Consider the following 21,578-nt stretch of genomic DNA (forward strand, 5'->3'; position numbering starts at 1 on the left):
AACATCCTGGGTCCAACAAATTAAGCCTACACTGATATCCATATACATATAAAGAAGGAAAGGGATGAAATGCGCACAAAGTTGTCAAACACCCCACTGTCGATTATAATTATGGACGAATTCTGGGTGGGAAATTGTGGAATATACAGCCGCGATTCTTACTGAAATAAAGCCAGATAAATTCCCTTTCGAATAAATCCAAATGTTTTCTCCACATACTAGTATAATCGAAATGTATTTGCATAATTTGGTCTAATAACTAGTCTCTGAAATGAAAATATTTTACAGAAATAACAGTTCACACTAAAATAATATATTATACATGAAAGAAGCCCTGAACCTTTCTTTATTGTCAGTCCCGAAACTGTAAGTTTAGACTTGCTGCATATTCTAGACTTGCATGCACTTTCTCTGATATATTTGTTTCATAGTCTGGATTATTTAACATGGACACATATACACAATTCTCGTGTTATTTCAGATACTTTTAGCATATTTGGAACTTCTGAATTATTCTGAAACTTGAACTTCGGAATATACCAGCAAAGGAATGTTTTACTGGGATGGGAGCACTTGACTAGGCCTTAAGAGGCGGTAACACCTAGCAGCACACCAGCTACAAGCCATGTAAAGAGGATCAACCTGGACAAGAGAACCAATAAACAAACCAAATAAATATTTGATTGTTAATTGTGGAATGCAACTTTTAACAGATAATGTCTCCAGCACGAATAGCCCCAATGCAGATGTCTTCAGTCTCTGAATCTTCCATCTCCTTTGACGGAAATACATGTATATGTTATTTCTGTATAAGACACTAAAGATACATTTAGAAGAAAAACATTGACAACTCAAACCTCCTACTTTGGTTATATCATATACCTTAGTGTATAATGCACCACTCTTGTGGTACTGATCGGACTGGACACGACAGTCGCTGACTGGTGGGTATACTGGTTGAACGTGCAGGGGGGTTCTCAACTCCTAAATTCTCGCAGCCTGGAGGACGTGTGTAGAGCCCTTAAACCCCGACAGGTCTATGTAGAGTTGACAAAATATTGGCACTTTAAGTCAACAGACGCTTTATGTCGCCATTGTGGAATAAATACGATGAAGAGAACCTGTTACTAACCGTCAGTACCGTCAGCACCGCCAGCCATGATTAGAAATATTAACTCAAGTGGTGTACAAACAAAGTATTTTGAAGATGTATATAAAAAAAGCGGAAGAGCAACCATTCAAGCATTTAGCAGGAAATATTTGAAGATATCTGGAAATCGTTTTAAGTATCTCCATTCAAGATACCTTAGTTCATTCAAGATATCTCAAATACAATTCAAGGTAACTATAAAACAGTTAATGTACCAATAATTCTCTACACTTTTTAATTTCTTAATAAAAGTGAAAATGGCTTGCCGTCGTGAATCAAGCTGTAAAATTTACATCTGACACAACTCACTACTTAAATCCGAAATAGGAGCTGCTACCATCAGACCGCCGCTACAAAATTCCAGTTGTGAAAACAAAGACAGTCCACACATCCTCTATTCCAAATGCCATATCTCTCAAACAAATGTGAAGATATTTGAATCAATGAATTTATGTATGTTATATGCCAGGGAGACTATTACCCTGGTTATGCATAAATGGTATCTCTTCGGTGTGTCAGTAGCTCTAATGTAACACAAATTCCCGGAAAGGCCATTCTGTTCTGATCTATAATGAAGAACCAGCACAGCATACCCAGGGACCGAACTGCCGTTCTCAGCGAAACAGTCAGCCGATACCAGTTTTCCGAACACATACGGAAATTACCGATCTTTCGCCGAATGAAAGGTGACCTGTTTCCGGTACACAGCTGATCCATATTGGACTTGACGGTGTGGCTGTTTTTGTTGTTTGAGAAGCAAGTTGACGATGCCAATACGAGGTAATGCTTCAAGTTAAAGATGCTTAATCTAACACCACGATTGTCACTTCGCTTCGGAAAACCTTCTTTCGTTGTATGTCGGTCTGACATGAAAAGGTGTATGAACAGTTCTACTTCTAGCCCAGTTGTTACTAATGTTAGTACGATTCGCGTTATTTCGGTGATGAATGACTGAAAATGTCCTTTCAAGGCAGAAAGTGACAGCATCGCAATTTACCGATTGTAGCGCCCACTCGCCATAGGACATTTATATCGGATCGTAGCGCGACCGCTGTCTCAGATGTCTGAATAATCTTTATTCTTGACTGAAGTATGTATACAGAACCACAGGGCTTGTATTGCTGAAAATAAAACATCCTGGGTCCAACAAGCCTACACTGATATCCATGTACATATAAAGAAGGACAGGGATGTAATGCGCAGAAAGTTGTCAAAAGAAATTTTGGAATACAAAGTCACAATTCCCTTTCAAATAAATCCAAAATTATCAAAATCGGTGCACTATGTACCGAGTAACTTCGCTTGGAACTCAGGAAAAGACAACTTTTTCATTTGTATGCTAATTACCTGCCTACGAAAATCATCGCCTCTCAGAGATGAAATACTACGTATTTCGCTTAAAACACCCGATTGGCGAAAAAACATAACCTTACCATAATCGCTAGATTTTCTGCTTTCGTTCTACAACCACTCAAATGAAATAGGGTATTCCTTTACCTGCAATACATGCATTTATTGTGAAATTAGTGGTATCGAGTGATCCGAGTCAACCATCAGAACTACTCTGTGTTTGGTCAAAAATAAAACACCAGTATTATTTTCATTTCGTGGCGTGATATATCATGTTGGTGCGAGCCTGTTTAGGGTGAAGGACAAACATGGTGGACTCTGATCACTCGTTACTCGAGTTAAGAACACTTTAAGTATTTTACACTGTAGAAGTTATCAACATGAATCCCCTCAGAAGACTAGACCCAAGCACTTTGGGGGGTTGTCACATGACCATGAGTGTGTTGACATGATATTTCATAAATGATGAAAATTAAACAAAAATCACCCCGGCTATGTTGTGAATCTATGACATTACAGTTCAGGCCATAAAAATACAGATTCTAATATGCTGACAAAATATGACTCTCAATTTTCACCATTATCTTGACTTTTTTCCCCCAGAGAAGTAAGCATTACCAAAATCTGCGAACAACTACTCAAAAAGTAAACTTTGATAAGTTCAGCTGTGCGACAACATCTCCATATTCATGTTAGCTTATATCTGCAACATTCACAATGGGAGCAAGTTTTGTTTTATTAAATTTCATTTTTCTGATTATGAAATTTCTTAAGGATATCAAGCTTTGAAAAGAATAGTTGCTAAATATTGCTAAATATATGTCACATTTGGTGAATAACATGAAAATTTCAGAAATGGTGATAACTGGTCTCATTAGTTGTTTGGAAAGCCCAATTTACACCACTGCAATTTCTGCTGACAACTCTTCAGAGAAACACAATCAGCAACTGTAAACAAGTGGGAAGCATTGGTGAGTGGCTAGTCTATCGTCAAGATAAATTTTCGTTCATTGTGTTAAGAAACAATAGAGCAAATCATTAAAAACCCTTCAAAATGGTGATAACGGGTAGCTAGCCAGTGCATTAAGTATTTTATGAGAAGCCATTCTATATGTATACCTAGCTAGCCACATTAGTGTGAACCTTTCAGTTTATTCTTCGCTTGGACCATGTATACATCCAGGTGAAGCCTAGTGCTTACAGCAATCGCTTATGACACCAAAGGTTCAATTCCCTTCATGAGCACAGTGTGTGAAGCCTATTTCTGGTGTCCCTTGCCATGATATTACTTGAATATTGCTGAAAGAGGTGTGAAACTAAACTCACTCACTAACAGAAGCGGTCATCATCCAAATAGTAAGATTAAGTTTTTAGTGAGGTTTAACTAAGCCATCAACACCTATTACGTGTACATGTTTTTAGTGTCGGGCCTTACAGCAGCAGTGAAAAATGACTATTTCAACAAGCATCTGAGACTTTGGTTATATATTCTGACATGGCCACAACCTTGCTCTTCATGTACCACAGTTGTCATCAAATTTAATAATTTCCTTTGAAACTTCTTTGTTTTATCCAACTGAATTGCTTTGTTTTTGATACTGTCTTTAAATGTGTCACCTTCAGTTATCAATATCATGATGTATATCATCAATCCTTGACCCAGATCTAGTAGTCGGTCGGATCTAGCTGTGCCTGGATGATAGAGAGTTATATTTGACACTAAAGGTCATGTTTTTATTTCCTAATACCAACCAAAATATATAAATCTTGCCATTTGGAGATCAAATCTATTGTTATGTGATACATGCTCAGTTACCATATATTTGCCAATGCAAGTAAACAGTCTGTATGTTTTGTTGCAGAATTCCCATACACAGGTGGTGACCTTGAGGTCACCCCACAGATGTTGTCAGACTTCAATGAGGCTGGCTACATTCTCATCAGGTGAAAATGATAATAATAAAATATTGGGTCTTTGAATGTCATTTAGAAGTGAAATACATAAGAATGAAGATTTTTATGGATATCAACTTCTTTATATGAGAACACAACGTTTCGGAGTTAATGCTTACTCCTTCATCAGATGACTGAGAATGAGGTACAGAGCTATATTATATATGTACAGGTAAAACAATAACAAAGTAACAAGTGGGATGAATTAACGAAAGCTAGAAGCCAGTATAACCAAGCACTGATAGGAATAAGGACGATGTACATGATTGGGGATAAGGATGGAAGCCAATGGTGATAAATTACATCCTATCATGAGTAATGTATCACCACTGGCTTCCTTCCTTATCCCCAATCATGTACATCGTCCTTATCCCCTATCTGTGTTAAGTAAACATATCCTATCATCTGTAACGTATTACCTTTGGCTTCCATCATTGTTATCATAACTGTTGGTTTCCTATCAGTGCTTGGTTATACTGGCTTCTAGCTTTAGTTAATTCATTCCACTTGTTACTTTGTTATTGTTTTACCTGTACATATATAATATCGCTCTGTATCCCATTCTTAGTCACCTGATGAAGGAGTAAGCATTAACTCCGAAACCTTGTGTTCTCATATAACGAAGTTGATATCCATAAAAATCGTCATTCTTAATAAACTATTGATTCTTATATACCACTAAAACCCCACTTACAGTTCTAAAAGACTTCCACAGTTCATTTTTACCCCAGGTAACCCAAACTGGTGCTAGAAAGTCAAAAGCGGGAGGTTATAAACCCACTGGGTACCCATTTCCTGTGGGGTGAACAGAGGCAATTTTGAACAATTGCTTTTGTCTAGAATGAGATCGCATGTATTCCATGTGCTTTGTTGTGGGAAAGGATTGAAGTCCTACAAACTCAGGAGTCAGGCTGAAGTGAAATACATAAGAATGAAGATTTTTATGGATATCAACGTCTTTATATGAGAACACAACATTTCGGAGTTAATGCTTACTCCTTCACTTCGTTTCTGTATGCCCATATTATGTCGATTTAAGAAAAAAATATATCCCAGATAACTACCTATTAAAATATCCCTCAACAGCCTTTGTTTCCATTCTGTGCTCCAAAAATGAAAATGTAATACGTAATTTTCCCCTCTATGTAAAACATGCTGTTATCCTTAGAAGCAATATCTTATCTGAACTGTAATTTCTTGCGCGAAATGTCTGTAACATGTGCTGATAATATACCTGTATTATTTGTATATGGGCCGGAGGCCTTAAGTACAATAAATATCTTTGACTTTGACATGTTGGAATTTGTTAGTACAGTGATCCCTCAACAGGTGATTAATCTGTGTTTACTGAGTTAGCATTTTATGTTTGGCTGTGTATATTGTTGTGACATTATTGATTTTGTGTGGTGGAAGACGTTTTGCTGAATATGATCTATGAATGTCTCTCACAACCAATTTTGATGATGTGTTGACTGATGTTTTATTCAGCATGTACAGCACTTTAGTGTGTACTGGTTGTGACACCATGTCTGTGGTATATTGTTATTTAGAGGCCTGCTGGACAGTGTTGAGTTGAAGAAGGTCCAGGAGTGCCTGGAAGGAAGTGATGCCATCATGAAGCATGCATATGGGGTAAGCGATGATGTCAGTGATGATGTCTTTTACAGGTTGCGTTTAGTTCAGCTGAACCCTGACCTAAGTAGTGTTGCTTTTAATTGACTCTTACACTATTCCAAGCGAACCACGTAGTGTTATGTCAATTGGAGTGCTCTTTACGAGTATCCTGTGCACAACTTGAAACCAGTTTGCCAAACACTGACAACACCAACGGCTTTTGATGTAGAGAGCAATTTTATACATTCTACATATAGCAAGTGTTCGTAATTGCATTAAGAGGACACTGAGTACACATGGCCCTAAATGTATAATACTGGCAAAAATATAATCAAAAGTGTATGACATTGTGCCTTTTATGTTTTTGTGATGTTATCAAGCATGATAAAGTTTGTAAGATGTCATGACAATGTTAAAAATTGTACTGTACAGAGATTCCTCTAAATGGTGACAAATGTAAATGTTGATGAGATCTACATTATGTGATGGAGAAACTGTTCTGTTACAGGTTTCTGATGGCGAAGATCGCGAGAGCAAGCTGTGCATCTGGAGTCACCCTGGAGATGATGTGACAGGCATGGTGGGGCGGTGTGAGAAGGTGGTCACAACATCAGAAAAGGTGATCACCACAAGACAGAATTACATTATTTTTCCTTATCCTGACTCTTGCTTAATTGCTTATCTCCTCTTCCCTGGCAAAGGTAGTGGAATACCTGAAATCCCTTGAAGTTCCCTTCTAATAGAAGCAGCTGTGAAATACACTCACCCACGTGTAACCTCGCCTTCCCCACACATACAGTCAGCTGACCGACCATGCTTGTTATTCTCTCCTTATCGCCCAGTGAGGACAGCTGGAATTACCTGGGATCTCCACTACAGTGATAAGTTTTTTAACTATTTCGGTCTTTTAACTATATTTATGTCATGTGTGGTATTCGGGTTATGTATATGTATCACAATTTGTTTATTTGTGATTATTGTGTGTTTATATAGCAGGTATTTCGTCAGCCGAGACTTAGTCTTGAGTTGATGAAATCGTGTTTACAGTGTAGGTTATGTCTGTCTTAGTTTCTCCGGCATGTCATTCTCTTCCCACAGAGGTTACTTGTCATATCTTCCTACGAACCTCTGCTCTAATACAGCCATATTTCGCAGTTCTCGTAAATTCCCTAGCGACAACAAATGGCAGCAGATTTATTTCCCTTTTGTTCTGTCCAATCAGGACACGTGTGACATCGATTTAGATTCAACTTAACATATGCAAGCAATGTGGAGAAACAAATATGACATGACTGAGTTCTGTCTAGAAGAAACAAGTGTGTCTTGAACACTTGAACCATGAAAGGGTCGTATTAGAACAAAGATTACGTAGGAAGATATGAAAAGTAACCTCTGTGGGAAGGGAATGCCGGCGTGTAAGCCCGTATGTTCTTCCACTATTTGCTGTGAATTGTGCAGAAATTGATCTGTTTCAGAATTTATTGTATAAATTTCATTCTTTTCACAGGCGTGCGAGGGACAGGCAATGTTGACTTTCATTAGTCATGTCTTAGCAGGTGATTTAGCTTCGGGTAACTGTTTTTCATTGACTGATGAATTTCACTCCAGTTACCAGTCAGGCGTGTCCCCGGGGTTATGCCTTGGGTCCAGCGAGTCATCCCCTAGACCACAGAAGAGTACTTCATTGGGATCAGGGCTGTCGCAGTCTAAGAAGTCTAGATCACCATCGTCGTTGAAGACGAAGTCGTCTGCAACAGAGTAGTCGCTGAATCGACAGTCTTCACGGACGACATGTTTATGATGTGCCGCCGTTGATGCTACACTTCGAGCAGAATGTCAACCAGCATAGACAACTTCGTCAGACACCGTAGACTTCATCAGCAGCCTTAGTCATCACAGTAGACATCTCTACGAGTCAATCATCTGCGATGATTGGAACCTCTGCAAGCCTCCAACCCACATGAAGTCAGAGCCTTGGCCTCTACAGGGGAATTGCTCGCTATCAACTATAATGGAGGACTGCTTTTGGAAATCAAACATGGTGTTTGTCAACCATTACCTATGAGACATAATCACGGAGGATGTCACTGGCATTCACCAATTTGGGCCTCTTATAGTTGCCTGGAGGCGCTAAGTTCACTCGCCCGATTTATCACGTGACTTGTGGAAGTCAGATGTACTGCAGAATATAATGGTGGAGAGTCCATGAACACATCTTGAACAGACTAGAATGAGTGATTATGACCCTGTACTCGTAATGGAGATACTCGTACATGAAGAGGGGTCGCAACTAGTCTTGATTACAATATCTTGACATTCAGTTGCATCAGAAACTAGCAGGACGCTAGTTACTTTCGATTATCGCTGTTACAAGTTCCTGTTGGGGGAGAAATTATTGGACGTAATTTTGACAGCCAGCAGAAACCAGCGTGGCTTGATTCACCACTGTTTCTGTCAGATGCTGTAAGTAATTAGGCATGAGTCAGGATAGGGAAAAATATGTAATTTTCTGAATAAAATTGATATTTTATACTTATCCTGACGCATGATGAAAGCCCTCCCAGCCACCCCCCACAAGCACGCTGAATTCCAATAATTCTCGTGTGGGGTGAGAGAGTAACAAGCATGGTCTGTCAGCTGACCGTTTGCGCGGGGAAGGGAAGCCTACACATGGGTGAGTGTATTTTATGTCAGCTTTCTTTAGAAAGGAACTTCAAGGGATTTCAGGTATTCCACTACCTTCGCCAGGGAAGAGGAGATAAGCAATTAAGCATGAGTCAGGATAAGTATGAAATATAAATTATATTCAGAAAAGTACATTTTTAGAATTTGTCCAGTGTATTTTATCTCAAATGACAAATCTCATGGAGCCATCATGCTGAAATTACACCATGGCTTTGTCTCGGAAGTAATGAAGTACCCTCCAATGTTCCTTTCTCCTTGCCCAGACTGACAGGACATAACTTTCATGCAGTGTTTTTGGGCATGAAGGAAGCTATAGCAATACTTGGGACCAGAGTGATAACAGTTATAGTGTGAAGACGGAAATACACTGATTAGTCAGACCAATTTTATTTTTTGTTTTACAGATCCACCTGTCATTTATTTTTTTAAGAAAAAGAAAACAATAAAAATTCATTTCCAAAATCTTAATGTTTTTGTTGGTTTGGATTGTTTTTTTACCTATATACACTTGGTGTATTTTCTTTTTTGGATTTTTTTCACCCCTGCCTTCAGGTCTTCTGAGGACAAAAAATCTGAAAGACATAAAATCTGCAAGACATAAAATTGGTCTGGCCTTATGCAGTAATCCCACTGCTTCAGAAGATGGGGTTTTGTAGTGTTGATGGATTCCATGTAGTTTACATTCCAAGGTGGTGCATGAGATGGTGACAGAATGATGGGGACATTTTCACAAAACTTGACATGGAATCTTAATTGCTAATTGTTACTGTGTTCCGTTTGAAGACAAAATCTCACCCTGGTGAGGTTTTATGACAGATATATCAACATGGGGCCATTAAGTTTGACTGCAAGGTGATCAATGATTATCATCTGCCTATGAAAGGGTCAGCTTCTGTGGGAGAGAGTAGTGTTTGTTGTTTGAGGTGTTCAGGGAACTGATGATTCCACACTGGTTTCATAAGCATTTTGATGACATTTTATTGGAGTCCTATCCACTTGGAGATAATCACTAGATTTCATGCAAGCAGTGTCATATTTTGAAGTCAGTTTTGAATGAGAAAAGTAGTTTCCAAGCAGTTCATGTTATTGTGAGGTGTGAACTTCACCAGGACTACACAGAATGAATAGTACATATCCATATTGTAAATTAGCATGGCTCTAATCATGATTGTATTTTTGGCTGTATTTCAGTTGCTTGGAGGGGAGGTATATCACTACCACACCAAACTGATGATGAAGGAAGCATTCACTGGGGGCAAGCATGTGTGGCATCAGGATTATGGGTAGGTTCACAAAGAATATGAATAGGGCATGCATGTGTAGCATCAGGACTATAGACAAGAGGCTGAAAGGTTGAACATAAGCTGAATTACCTTTCACTTTCCAACCATTCATTTGTATCTAAATGTTTAGAAAAAGTGGTAGCTGGCAAAGTGAAGATGCATCTTGAGACATACCCCCTTGCAGAATCGTTCCAGTCAGCCTGCACGACATCTCATAGTATGGAAACAGATTTGGTGAGAATCCACGAGATCCATGTCAGTATGAGCCAGAAGAAGGTGACAGTGATTGTGCTTCCTGGTCTATCCAGCGCATTCGATATTTATAGGTCATACCTTGTTCCTGCCTTGACTTGAACATCACATCGGGATAACAGTAACCCCCTCAAGTGGATTTCCTCATATCTGCAAGATCACAGACTTTAAAAACTGGAGATGTGCAATCATCAAATTCACCACTGTTATATTGTGTTCCCCATGGATCAGTTCTCAACGCCGTTCTGTTCACATTTTACCTTCTCCTCAATGGTGACATTATAAGGAGACATTTCATCAGTTTCCACATAGATGCGGATGATATGGAGCTGGATGATATGGAGCTTTACATGGCCTTTGAATCAGGTGATACTTAACTCAGTATCAACAAACTTGAGCTCTGCATTCAGGAAATCAAATCATGGATGATATCTTACTGTTTCATGTTGAATGAGAATACAGAGTTCCTACTAAATTGCTCCAAACATCAGCTTACAAAGCTGAAGACTGCTTCAAGTCTTTGAATGTCATTTAGAAGTGAAAATACATAAGAATGAAGATTTTTATGGATATCAACTTCTTTATGAGAGAACACAACGTTTCGGAGTTAATGCTTACTCCTTCATCACCTGACTCACCTGGAAGGAGTAAGCATTAACTCCGAAACGTTGTGTTCTCTCATAAAGAAGTTGATATCCATAAAAATCTTCATTCTTATGAAGACTGCTTCTCCATCACTTTCACTTCATATTGGCGACACAGACGTCCCACCATCAGAGAGTGAAAGGAATCTTGTTGGTATCCTTGATTCCAACACGTGCATGGATGTACACACCACCTCCATCAGTAGAGCCTGTTACTACTACATCTACAATATCAGCAAAGTTCGCCACTATCCTATTCTTGAAAGGTTCATGGCCCTAGGATATCCTAACTTTGATCCTAGGGTCAGGGATAGGTGTCTACCTTATTCTTGAAAGATATCCTAGTGCTAGGACATCCTAACTTAGGACAAATACTGGGATAGGTTCTGACTTGTCCTAAGTCCATCTCAGTGGAAATCAACATGGTGTGGTACTTGTTTGTTCACTAATTTGGACGTTGTGAAAGCTTAATTACAGCTAAATTTACAACAGTCCTAATTTTTGGGGTTTTTTTATCATCAATGTATCAGTAGTGAATAAGACATACTTGTTTGCAATATCCGTATTCTTTAGATCTACAAACAAGATTTATTTTTATTCATACCTATTCTATCCCTTTTTATTTACATCATCACTCTTTTCTGTCACATTGCTCTGAAATGTCAATGTCAAGGCCAACTCGATAAGGGAAGTAACTCCAGTGTAGTTCCTAAGTGAATTTTCACGTTGTTAGATGATGCATAATTACAGTTCAAGTCATAATAATCATGAAAAAAACATATGCACATATCTTAATGCTCCTTTGGTAGACTTTCAAAATCTTTCGAAATGTTATCTCCCTGTTGTATAAATGAATTTGATGTGATGAAAAGTTTGAATACATTGTCATGTAGCAATACTTAGATCTGATAAAAGTATTTAAGTCTATTCAGATACATGGTCACTCTATTTTTTTACACAAAATATGAATTTCAAACGGTGATTGTCTCAAACAACTTGTCTCTATTTATGTACCCAACCAAAGTCTCCGGTCCTTCTCTGCCTCTCTCCTCACCCAGTGCATACTTCCAAACCAACTGTCTAATCAAGCCTTCTTTGCCTGCCCTGAACTGTGGAACCCTCTTCCAAAGAAATCAGGAACACACCATCAATAGAAACTTTTAATTTCTGCTTAAGACTCATTTGGTCACTGCTGCCTTTCTGTGAAAGCTACGTGAACCATTTCCTTCCCCAATATTTATCACTACGCCACTGAGCTGCAGTGGATATTAGGTGTTCTATGAAATACATTATTATGTTTTACAAATTGAGATAGAAATGCAGCAGAGAGGGTTCGGGTGAAATTGGCACAGTCAGGCCGGAAAGGCTCATCATCATTTCAGGGCCCTAACACCTTCTACATGCAGCTCAGACAGCTAATGGGACTTCTCCAAGTAAACACTGCCTAGTCGAACCCAGCAACAAAATCAACCTTAAATTTCAAACTGTGTCCAACAAACTTGGCATGCTTAAATAGCATTGGAATTCCTTGCTTTCATTGTGAGTCTTGACATGCATCACCAGAGGATCATCCGATAGATAAATATGTGCAAAAGTACACAATAAAATTCTATCGTGAAGAGCCTCCACATTAATCAAAGCCAATAAATTGACCTCCTGAACTGATTGGCATATATCATATGTACACAATTAAGAGAAGAACAGGGGTGGTGTGCTCTGTTATCAGACATGATCCTTCTGGTCAGGCGCTCAAGACTCTAGATGTCTTGTTTGGTCTAATCCACTACTCCACAACATTAGGAAAGAACTGGCACAGCAAAAGTATTAGTGGCTTTGGCCTTGTTTCAAGCATTTAGCTCTTAGCTCCAGGGTTTCTTTAAACAAGATTTATACTCGGCCTAGAAGTTTATCTTGAATAAGGGCATTCTGGAGCTTGTCTCAAACTTGCATTCCAAGATAAGTGTAGTCCTGATCTTCCACAAGATGCTCCCTTGTGAGTATGTCTCAAGTTGAGATGACCAGCAGCTCATTAAAGACTTGAGTAAATCAAGTAGTCGCTCAGGGAGGTCAATACACTGAAGAGACTTCAGAATCCATTCGTGAGGGACACAGTCATTTGCCTTTTTGTAGTCAGTCCTGCACAGGGAGAGGTTGCATTGGTATGTTTTTGCCTCTGCCAAGATCATTTTCTGTACAAGAAGTTGATCCTTACACCCCCAACATCTCTTTCTCGCCCCCTTCTGCTCACTGTAAATTATGTCATTGGAAGAGCAGTAAGATGACACAAGGTTTGTCAAACACCCTGTGAATAACTTGTATTGTGTATTCAAACATGTGATGTGGCAAAAGTTTTGGGGATCAGTCAAGTCTTTGGGAAGGAGTACTGTGTTACCTTTGCGGAACCTTGGAGGAACATCACCTCTGTCCACAAGAGAATTAAAACAGTGAAATAATGTGTTTAGACACAAGGGAACAGTCTCTAGTACCAGTTCCCTTGTGTCCATACTGGGGTATACATTGAGGATGTTGAGGGCTGGAATTCTGATTTTACATAACAGTGCTTCACCTCACCTCTTGATTGGCAAAGTCTTCAGTACATCAGTATGGCTTTGAAGAACTTCCTCATCTTCCATATTCACTTGACCTGGCCCCAAGCGACATTCACCTCTTTCCTAAGCTTAAAGGTCACATGCAACGTAAAATACAACTTTGCAGATTCTGGTACCTTTCGGTGTGCACTTACCGAAACAAATCATAAAAAATGCCAATTCAACCTGTAAAGTTGAAAAAAAAACGCGATGAAAAAAAGCCAGCGAAATCAGAGTTCAAACATTTCACTAAATTCCCCCCAGCGCTGGGGGGAAAACTGGTTTCAACAGCTTTGCTGCGCTGCGTCCATAACGCATGCGCAGTGAATAGGTTCGTGGAGCTTGAAACAGTATGCATGCCCAGTGTCTGAGGTCGTGAGCAGTAGTCTAATCTCGGTTGTGTACACAAACAAGTACATAATCTACTCGTTACGTAAAACAACTTGTTGACTGTGGCAAGCAGTCTCTGTCACAGAGAAAACTCAGTGTCTCGTTTATTCACACCTATATGTCTGTCTGCCTGTCTGCTAAAGACAACATGCAATACACAGCTTCAATCATTGACAACGTGCAATTTGAACTTAACACCTATCAGACTATACGACATAAAGAAAATAAGTTGATTTATGACTCGTGCACCCGAGTCCCGTGTCTGCCACATTATGTAATTAGGCATGTGTGATACACATGACATGTTTTTATGTCTGTGGGTTGCAAACAAACTACATTCATTTTATTCGGATGACTGGATGTGACGGAAACTTGTCCAAACTCCAGATTCCAGTCCTGTTTTGTACTTGGACGAATGACAGATGGCTGGAGCCACGCAGTAGTTTACCATCTCTACTGACATGATTTTTTATTGGATCGAGCGCAAATTTAGAGAACATGTATTTTCAAAACCTAACATCTCTATATACATTCGTGATGGATATCGACTTCTTTTGGTGTATATGATTTTGCTTGACAACAGAATATGAATCCATACTGAAACGACGCATCAAGTACACAAAAAGAAGTTGTTATCCACAAAGAATCTTACTTTCTTGTGACTGGCTATACTTCTAAAATGCCCATCAAACAGATCATCTTTCTGTACACACAATCAGGGAGCCTATATAGAGAGTATCCCTGACACAATGAACCCTCAGCATGTCAGCAAATGGAACAGCCAATCAGAATCCGTCGTTACACTTGAGTGCATATCCACCCGCTATGACTGGGTTCGGTCTCCAGAGGGCTTCGTTTCGGGGGAAGTAAGCCCAAGTACAAAATATTGCACTTTTGAATCGCGATTGTACGCTTATAATTTTGTTTATTTGTTTTTTTAAAAGCAGCAATGTATATTATATGTCATGAATAAGTGATAAATGTGTTTTAATTATGTTTGATTTTTTGGTTGCATGTGACCTTTAAGGAACATTGAAAATGTTATGCCAGTAATGATGAGTTCAAATCTGCTGTTCTCGTATGTATACCCCAGTATGTTTCAAGGACCTGTTGCTTTCAAACTAGTAGATCTATTTGAGTAAAATAACTGGAAATGCTGATCGATGAACAACACTGTCCAACAACACTCCTAAGATTAGTTGGTGTCATCAGTCTAGAAGTTATGTTGGCTTAGTTACTTTTTGGCCAGTCCTCGGATAATGTTGAGGATGTAGTTTGTAAATTAGCACTGGTTGTACAGATGGATGCATGACCGTGAAGGCTAAAATTGTGACGTTTCTTGTTTCAGTGAATGTAGCCTTCAAGGTACCGTCAATGTCATTTTCCACAGTAAAAGTAAAATATATTTCTGTCAATCTACTTCGAGTGTACAACAATTTGAGCAGTTCAGACACGTGGTCTGTGTAGATGATGTCCCCTATGATGTCGTTTACAAGGTTGACTGTAAGGGTTTGAAGTCTGGAGCCTATATTCCTGTAACACCTCTTCCTGTTGTAGCTTCACATTTGCCTGTGACTGCAGGACTATAGATTTGGTAGAAGAGTTTAAGTGAAGAGACATACACTCTATCTGTGTCGTAAAAGACTTCCAATTCTAAACAAGTGAGAAGAAGATAAACACTCTAAAATAACAATGTTTTGAAAAGAATTCTATCTACTCCCAACATGGATATGCTTCCCGACACTGTGTCTTTAACTTTGTCAGTGCTCTTCTACTCCCTTGCAAATTGGCTGTCCCAGGAAATCCAAAATATATATTTTCTCCCTCCTGAGACATCTGAAAAATAAAGTTTAGTCTTCCCGGCTCCATAAAACATGTCACACTCACATTTTCTTTAAGTTGAAAACAGTTTAACAAAGTTTGTGTGAAACTAAGCAGTTGGACTGTGGCACTGGGTCATGTTACTTATTATTGTAAGATGTGTTATTCTTTCAGATACTGGTACAAAAATGGCTGCTTGTTCCCGGACATGTTGACTGTCTTCATTGCCATTGATGCATGTACCAAGGCTAATGGTTGTCTTCAGGTCAGACTTGTCACCAGCACACTGTTTTCATAGAATAACACATAATCAGGAACTTAGTCCCTGCTGTCCACTACCCATATACTGTTATATATGAGGTGAGAGCTTTATCGGATCAAATTTATTATGTCTGCAATTCTAAGGTGGTTTCTCATTATTGGGGTTCTGGTTTGATCTGTTGTGTAACTCCGCAATCAGCAGTATTCCAGCTACATGGCAGCAGCCTGTAAATAATCAGGCCTGGACCAGACAGTCCAGTGGTCAACAGCATGAGCATCGATCTCGCAGTTGGGATATACAACCACAGGAGCATGTGTCATAGGGAGTCATAGGTTACACTATGCTGCCAATGTTATCGTTAAAACTTAGAGAGCTATAATGAAGGTGATAGTCTTAAGGACAATTTGAAGTTGCTTCTAGTACGATGTTTGGTTTCCTTGTCAATCAAATTGATAGAAGTATGTCTTGACATAGCCTTAAATATATTTTGGCAGGTACCCAGAATGTAGAAAATTCTTCGAAGTTGTTTTTGTACTGAAAGTGGGGATTGCTCACAATAACTGGTGGTGCACTGTCTCACACCTTTGTAAACATGGTAAACCTTCCCTACATATCCACCCTATGCTCTGTTTTCCTCATTAGCCAACAATTTGCATGCAGTTAAGTCCCAGAGTTGATGGCTCTTATTTTTTCAAATTATTGTTTAGAAAATATTTTTTAAGGTTATAAGATGCACTTAGAGAAAAGAAAACTTACTGTTTCAACTCAGATTCTAGAGGGGTCTCATCGCTGTGGTCGGATTGAGCATTTGTATGTTGGTGATCAGACTGGAGCTGACCTGGCTCGAGTCAAGGAGCTACAAGGTCAACTGGAGCAACTGCATGTGGAAATGAAGCCTGGTGAGGACACCTCAGGGTAGGGTTTGTCAGGGGTAGGGGTTAGTAGATGGAGGTAGTATATAGGGGCAGGTAGGGTGATGGGGGAGGTGACAGTTGTTGGAGTTAGTTTAGGGGTTACATGGAGGTTTTTGTTATTCCCTGGCATGTAATGCATGGGGATAAAGTCAACTCCTTGTCCAGGTATCTGTCTCTGCCAGCGACTATGCTTGTCGTAAGAGGCGACTAACGGGATCGAGTGGTCAGGCTTGCTGACTTGGTTGACACATGTCATCAGTTCCCAATTGCACAGATCGATGCTCATGTTGTTGATCACTGGATTGTCTGGTCCAGACTTGATTATTTACAGACCGACGCCATATAGCTGGAATATTGCTGAGTGTGGCGTAAAACGAAACTTACTCACTCACTTCAATATCTTTTAACAGAACTTGGCAGATATATGAGTAAGATCCCAAAGTGGTGCTTTTTGACTTAAAGTAACTGTCAAGGGATTGATCTTTCAAATGTATGGGGGCAGGTCGATCTGTCATCTTCTGATGACTCATGTTTGGGTTTTTGTCTACTATCTAAACATAGTTTGAATCTGGACCAGACAATCCTGTGATCAGCAGATGACCGATATGCACAATTGGGATTCCATGATGTGTCAGTCATGTCAGCGAGTCTGAACACTTGACCCTGTTTCCATAAGCATCAATTACGGAAGACCAGTTCTAACCTAAATAGTCACGGCTTTAGATGAATGTAGTGTGTTGGGTAGATGGTTAATTATACTACAGTGCTGGTATGACTTGGAGTGTTGGGTTTTCCCAGGTGATGCCCTGTTCTTTCACTGTAACCTGCTGCACACATCCAGCGCCAACACCAGCCCCGACCGCCGCTGGGCATTCCTGTGTGCATACAACCGTGCAAGCAACAATCCAGTGTATGAGCACCATCATCCCCAGTACACCCCGCTTGTCAAGGTGAGATAGCTCCAAACACTATACCTCACATGTCAGTATATAGGGAATATTAAAGCAAATCATTTCATAAGGTTGGTTCAGCAGCAGCCTCTAATTGATTTACTTATGAGAGATGTTAGAGACTTCATTCACCTCATATATTTTTCAAAATTGTTCTTTAACAACCTTGCAGGTCAAGGTCACTAAGTATGACTCAGGCTCTAAATCATCTATGTATGCACTAACCTGAGTGTCTGTTATGGGTTTTAAGCTAAAACTTGATTATGCATGATGATAAAAGCAGAGTCTAGATTGCATCCTTTGTTAGATTACTGAAAGTCATGTTAGGAAACATTCATTATGAGAAGCAACCTTTACTAAGGTTAACCTTAACTCCCATTCTCTTACATTGCACTAAGGACACCATAGAGACTTGTGATCACAAGAGTGCTTTGTGAAAGGAGGGCCAGTACCTCAGTACCAGTGCCATGACATGTTTGGTTTAAAGATTCAATCATGACTTCTTGTTTCATTGTTTGGTAGTTTCGTGTATAGTGTATTCACAGATCGGTATGGAGAGTTCACATTTGTATAATTACCTATGTTTACAAGCAGTAATATTCTAGTTTGTGATAGATGGTTCATGAAAGTCAGGTCCACTAAGTGCTGGCTCTGGACATTAGAGCATTATAGTCAATGTCCATGAGATGAAATGATGAATCATTGCTCAAATGTCATGAAATTTCATTCATGCAATCTTGGATAATTTTGCCGTCAGTTCAGATGAATGAAAGGGACTAAATTCATACCTGTCATGTCAACTGTCAGTTTGCTTGATTTCAGTGAAGGTCATTCATCCAAGTACAACATGACATGTATATAGCTTCATTCGGGAAGTATTGTGACTTATATTGGAATCAACACAGATATTGTTTGAATATTACTATATTCTTCAATGTAATCGGGCATTTAAAAATCTAGGGCATAACTAATATATTAATAATTTGAATTTATAAAATTTTATGGACCTGATCTGTTAGGTGGGGTCTTGACCTCCATGTAATGTCAAGGACACAGTAGGTCATGAACCAGGAGGGCTGTTGAAACAAAGAAACAATCAAACCAATAATAATACAAAATGTTATGGATGTAAGATTTTTCTTTATAGCTTACATATTTCTGGACTATTGTGTAAGCAATAAGAAGAAGTTGACATCCATAACATTTTGTCTTATTCCTGAATGCAACCTTCTACATGCCTCTCAAGAACCTAACCAAAACAATGTCTAGCTTTTGGTATGTTTTAATTTGATACTCCCTTGTTGGAAAAATAGTAATTAGGGTAAGTACTAAGTTTTGACTCAGTCCCTCAATTTGACATTTGACAGGTGTGATCAATGCTTTCTGTACCAATCTTAAGCAATGATGATGTGGGTGAGAGTGAAAGTGCACAATCCTGTAAGTGTTTGTATGTTACTAGGTACCCAACAGCGCCATCCAAGAATGTGTTAACCTGACAGACACATCAGGGAAAGACTTTGTGGACCCATCTAAAGACAAGACAGTGAAGAAAGGGGACACAGCAGTCCCCAGCACAAAGCGCCAGAAGTTGTCAGCATAACCTTTTCCCCATGTCCTACGCCTCTACCACTAGTCACATGGTGAACCAGAACACACAGGGTGACTGTCAGCATCACTGCCATCAGTTATTAATAGACACAGGTCAAGGTCTGGAGGTTGCATATAATCACCACCTGGGATATATTTTTTAAACTCATTTTGTCAACAGCTATTTATTTTTCTCTCACCAACCTTGATTGAGTGTTTGGTTCTTTTGACCTTTGCACAGTTCTCATGCCAACCACTACATCAGTATGATATATAAAATTTGAACCAAACCACATATCATTAATTTTATCAAAAACAAGAGAACGTTCCCTGTAAACCAAGCTGGACATCTAGTCAACAACGACAAATATATTATAGTTCCGAATTACTTGCATTCTGACCACAATTGCCTGAATTAAGGCCATGTAATGTTTCTCCAGTAGTGGGGGAGTGGGATCGAGGTGTGGTTCACTATGGCAACAGGTTACCCTAACTACGGTAGTGCACCTCAACATTGCCATGTCATGTTGTGAAATATATAATAACCAAGATTTGTACGCTGTATCACTTCCATCAAAACTTTGCAATATATGTCTGTGTCAAGGGACATAATACCAGCTTCTGTCATATTGCAACTCTCATTAGATATTATCCTGGATTAACATGAACAATGTCAGTCTATGCAATATCTCATCCCCAGAAGGAGCTGAATGATGTCATATGTGTTTCTCCTTCATAGCTGGTTCAAATTAGGTCTTGGTGTAAGCTGTTAATCATCATGCTGAAAATGCTTTTATCAATGTTGTAAATATGAGCTACATGGAGTTAAACTCTAACTGAAATGCAGAGGAGGTCATCAGTGTCTCCAAGCGTCTTGAACAGATTTGACCTAAAATTCTTCCGAAACAGTCACAACACTAGTGTTTTCTGTTGTCAGGATGTAGAATCAACATTTGACTTTCATATTGTGCCCGCACATTTCCTGAATATTCAGCAAGTTCCAAATACATTCAACTGCTATATGGGTTATTTCTATATATGAATAATTGTTATAGATGTTGCTAGTTGTTTTTGTTTTTTCATTGTTTTTATTTCTATCAGACACATTCCCTCACTAGAATAGAATTTGATAACAGTACTTATAAAAATTCAAGGGAGGAGAAAAGGTCTAATGTATGGATTGAAGAAAAGTTAAAGCTTGCTGGCCTGAAATGTACAGAATTCAGGAAATGGGCCAAATTAACAAATATCCTTGTTTAAGAATCATGGTCACAGGGTGACTCTCTCTTAAAAAGTTCCTCAAAGAGGGACTCGAGGTTTCACTGTATATTTGAAAGTCACAGCTTGGACTGTGTGTAAGAGTATGGACAGACTTGTGAACAGCGACATATTCCACTTCTATTGTTATGTGTAGTGGCAGTTTACATGAGTATAGTTTAGTGTTATCAGTCTTTCTTGGTTTATGCAGGATTTCATTTGTATAAAGACATTTTGTGTCACTTTCCATTTCTGGTCCTCTACTAGGATATATATGCGGAACACCTTTCAGGGTGTCCCATGACATATTTCACATACACTAAGGGACACAAAAGTTAACTTTGGTATATTTTAGCTCAACAACCATATGTCTTTCATTATCAGTTGACATTAATGCCTATTTCTGGACTATGAAACATCATATTGCCTGAAGTGATATGCCGGAAACTTTGTAATGGATTATGACCAATAAAGAAGTTTATTTTCAAAGTTTCTTGGGTTGTCTTGAATTTCCTGTCAGCTGTTTTACAAGGGGACACCAGAAATAGGTTCCACACATTGTACTCTTGTGGGGAATCAAACTCGTGTCTTCAGCATGACAAGTGAACGCTTTAACCACTAGGCTACGCAAAGATCCCTACATCAACATCAGAGACACCAGGTAAGATGTCACTGCAGTGGTCCAGAGGTCTGCTCACGCACTCGTATGGGTCAGTTACTTTAATACTGAATCACATTTTTTTGAGTCTTATTAATTCAAAGATGTCTTATTGAAAGGCACATGCATCTGATTATCTGTTACTGACGTGTGTCATCTGATATGACATTAATGCAAATACATGTACACTGTTCCAGAAAAAAAATGTGAAGTATGTGTA

At 39.0% G+C, this 21,578-nt stretch overlaps 1 protein-coding gene across 2 annotated transcripts; it reads left to right on the forward strand.

The window, feature by feature from the left end:
• The first annotated feature begins 1,827 nt into the window (after positions 1 to 1,827).
• On the forward strand, positions 1,828 to 21,189 carry LOC137273724 (L-proline trans-4-hydroxylase-like). 2 transcript variants are annotated; one of them, XM_067806533.1, is made up of 10 exons: positions 1,833 to 1,930; positions 3,354 to 3,471; positions 4,363 to 4,444; positions 6,004 to 6,085; positions 6,576 to 6,686; positions 9,944 to 10,035; positions 15,905 to 15,995; positions 16,762 to 16,891; positions 17,705 to 17,856; positions 19,316 to 21,189. In XM_067806533.1, the coding sequence occupies exons 3-10, from the start codon at positions 4,404 to 4,406 to the stop codon at positions 19,454 to 19,456; spliced, it is 840 nt and encodes a 279-aa protein (XP_067662634.1). In that variant the 5' UTR covers positions 1,833 to 1,930; positions 3,354 to 3,471; positions 4,363 to 4,403; the 3' UTR covers positions 19,457 to 21,189. The 2 variants fall into 2 exon arrangements, with proteins under 2 accessions (XP_067662633.1, XP_067662634.1); XM_067806532.1 differs by lacking the exon at positions 3,354 to 3,471 and having other exon boundaries at positions 1,828 to 1,930.
• The last annotated feature ends 389 nt before the right edge of the window (positions 21,190 to 21,578 follow it).

This window comes from Haliotis asinina, chromosome 2 (genome assembly GCF_037392515.1).
Source record: "Haliotis asinina isolate JCU_RB_2024 chromosome 2, JCU_Hal_asi_v2, whole genome shotgun sequence".
Classification (NCBI taxonomy): Eukaryota; Metazoa; Mollusca; class Gastropoda; order Lepetellida; family Haliotidae; genus Haliotis; species Haliotis asinina.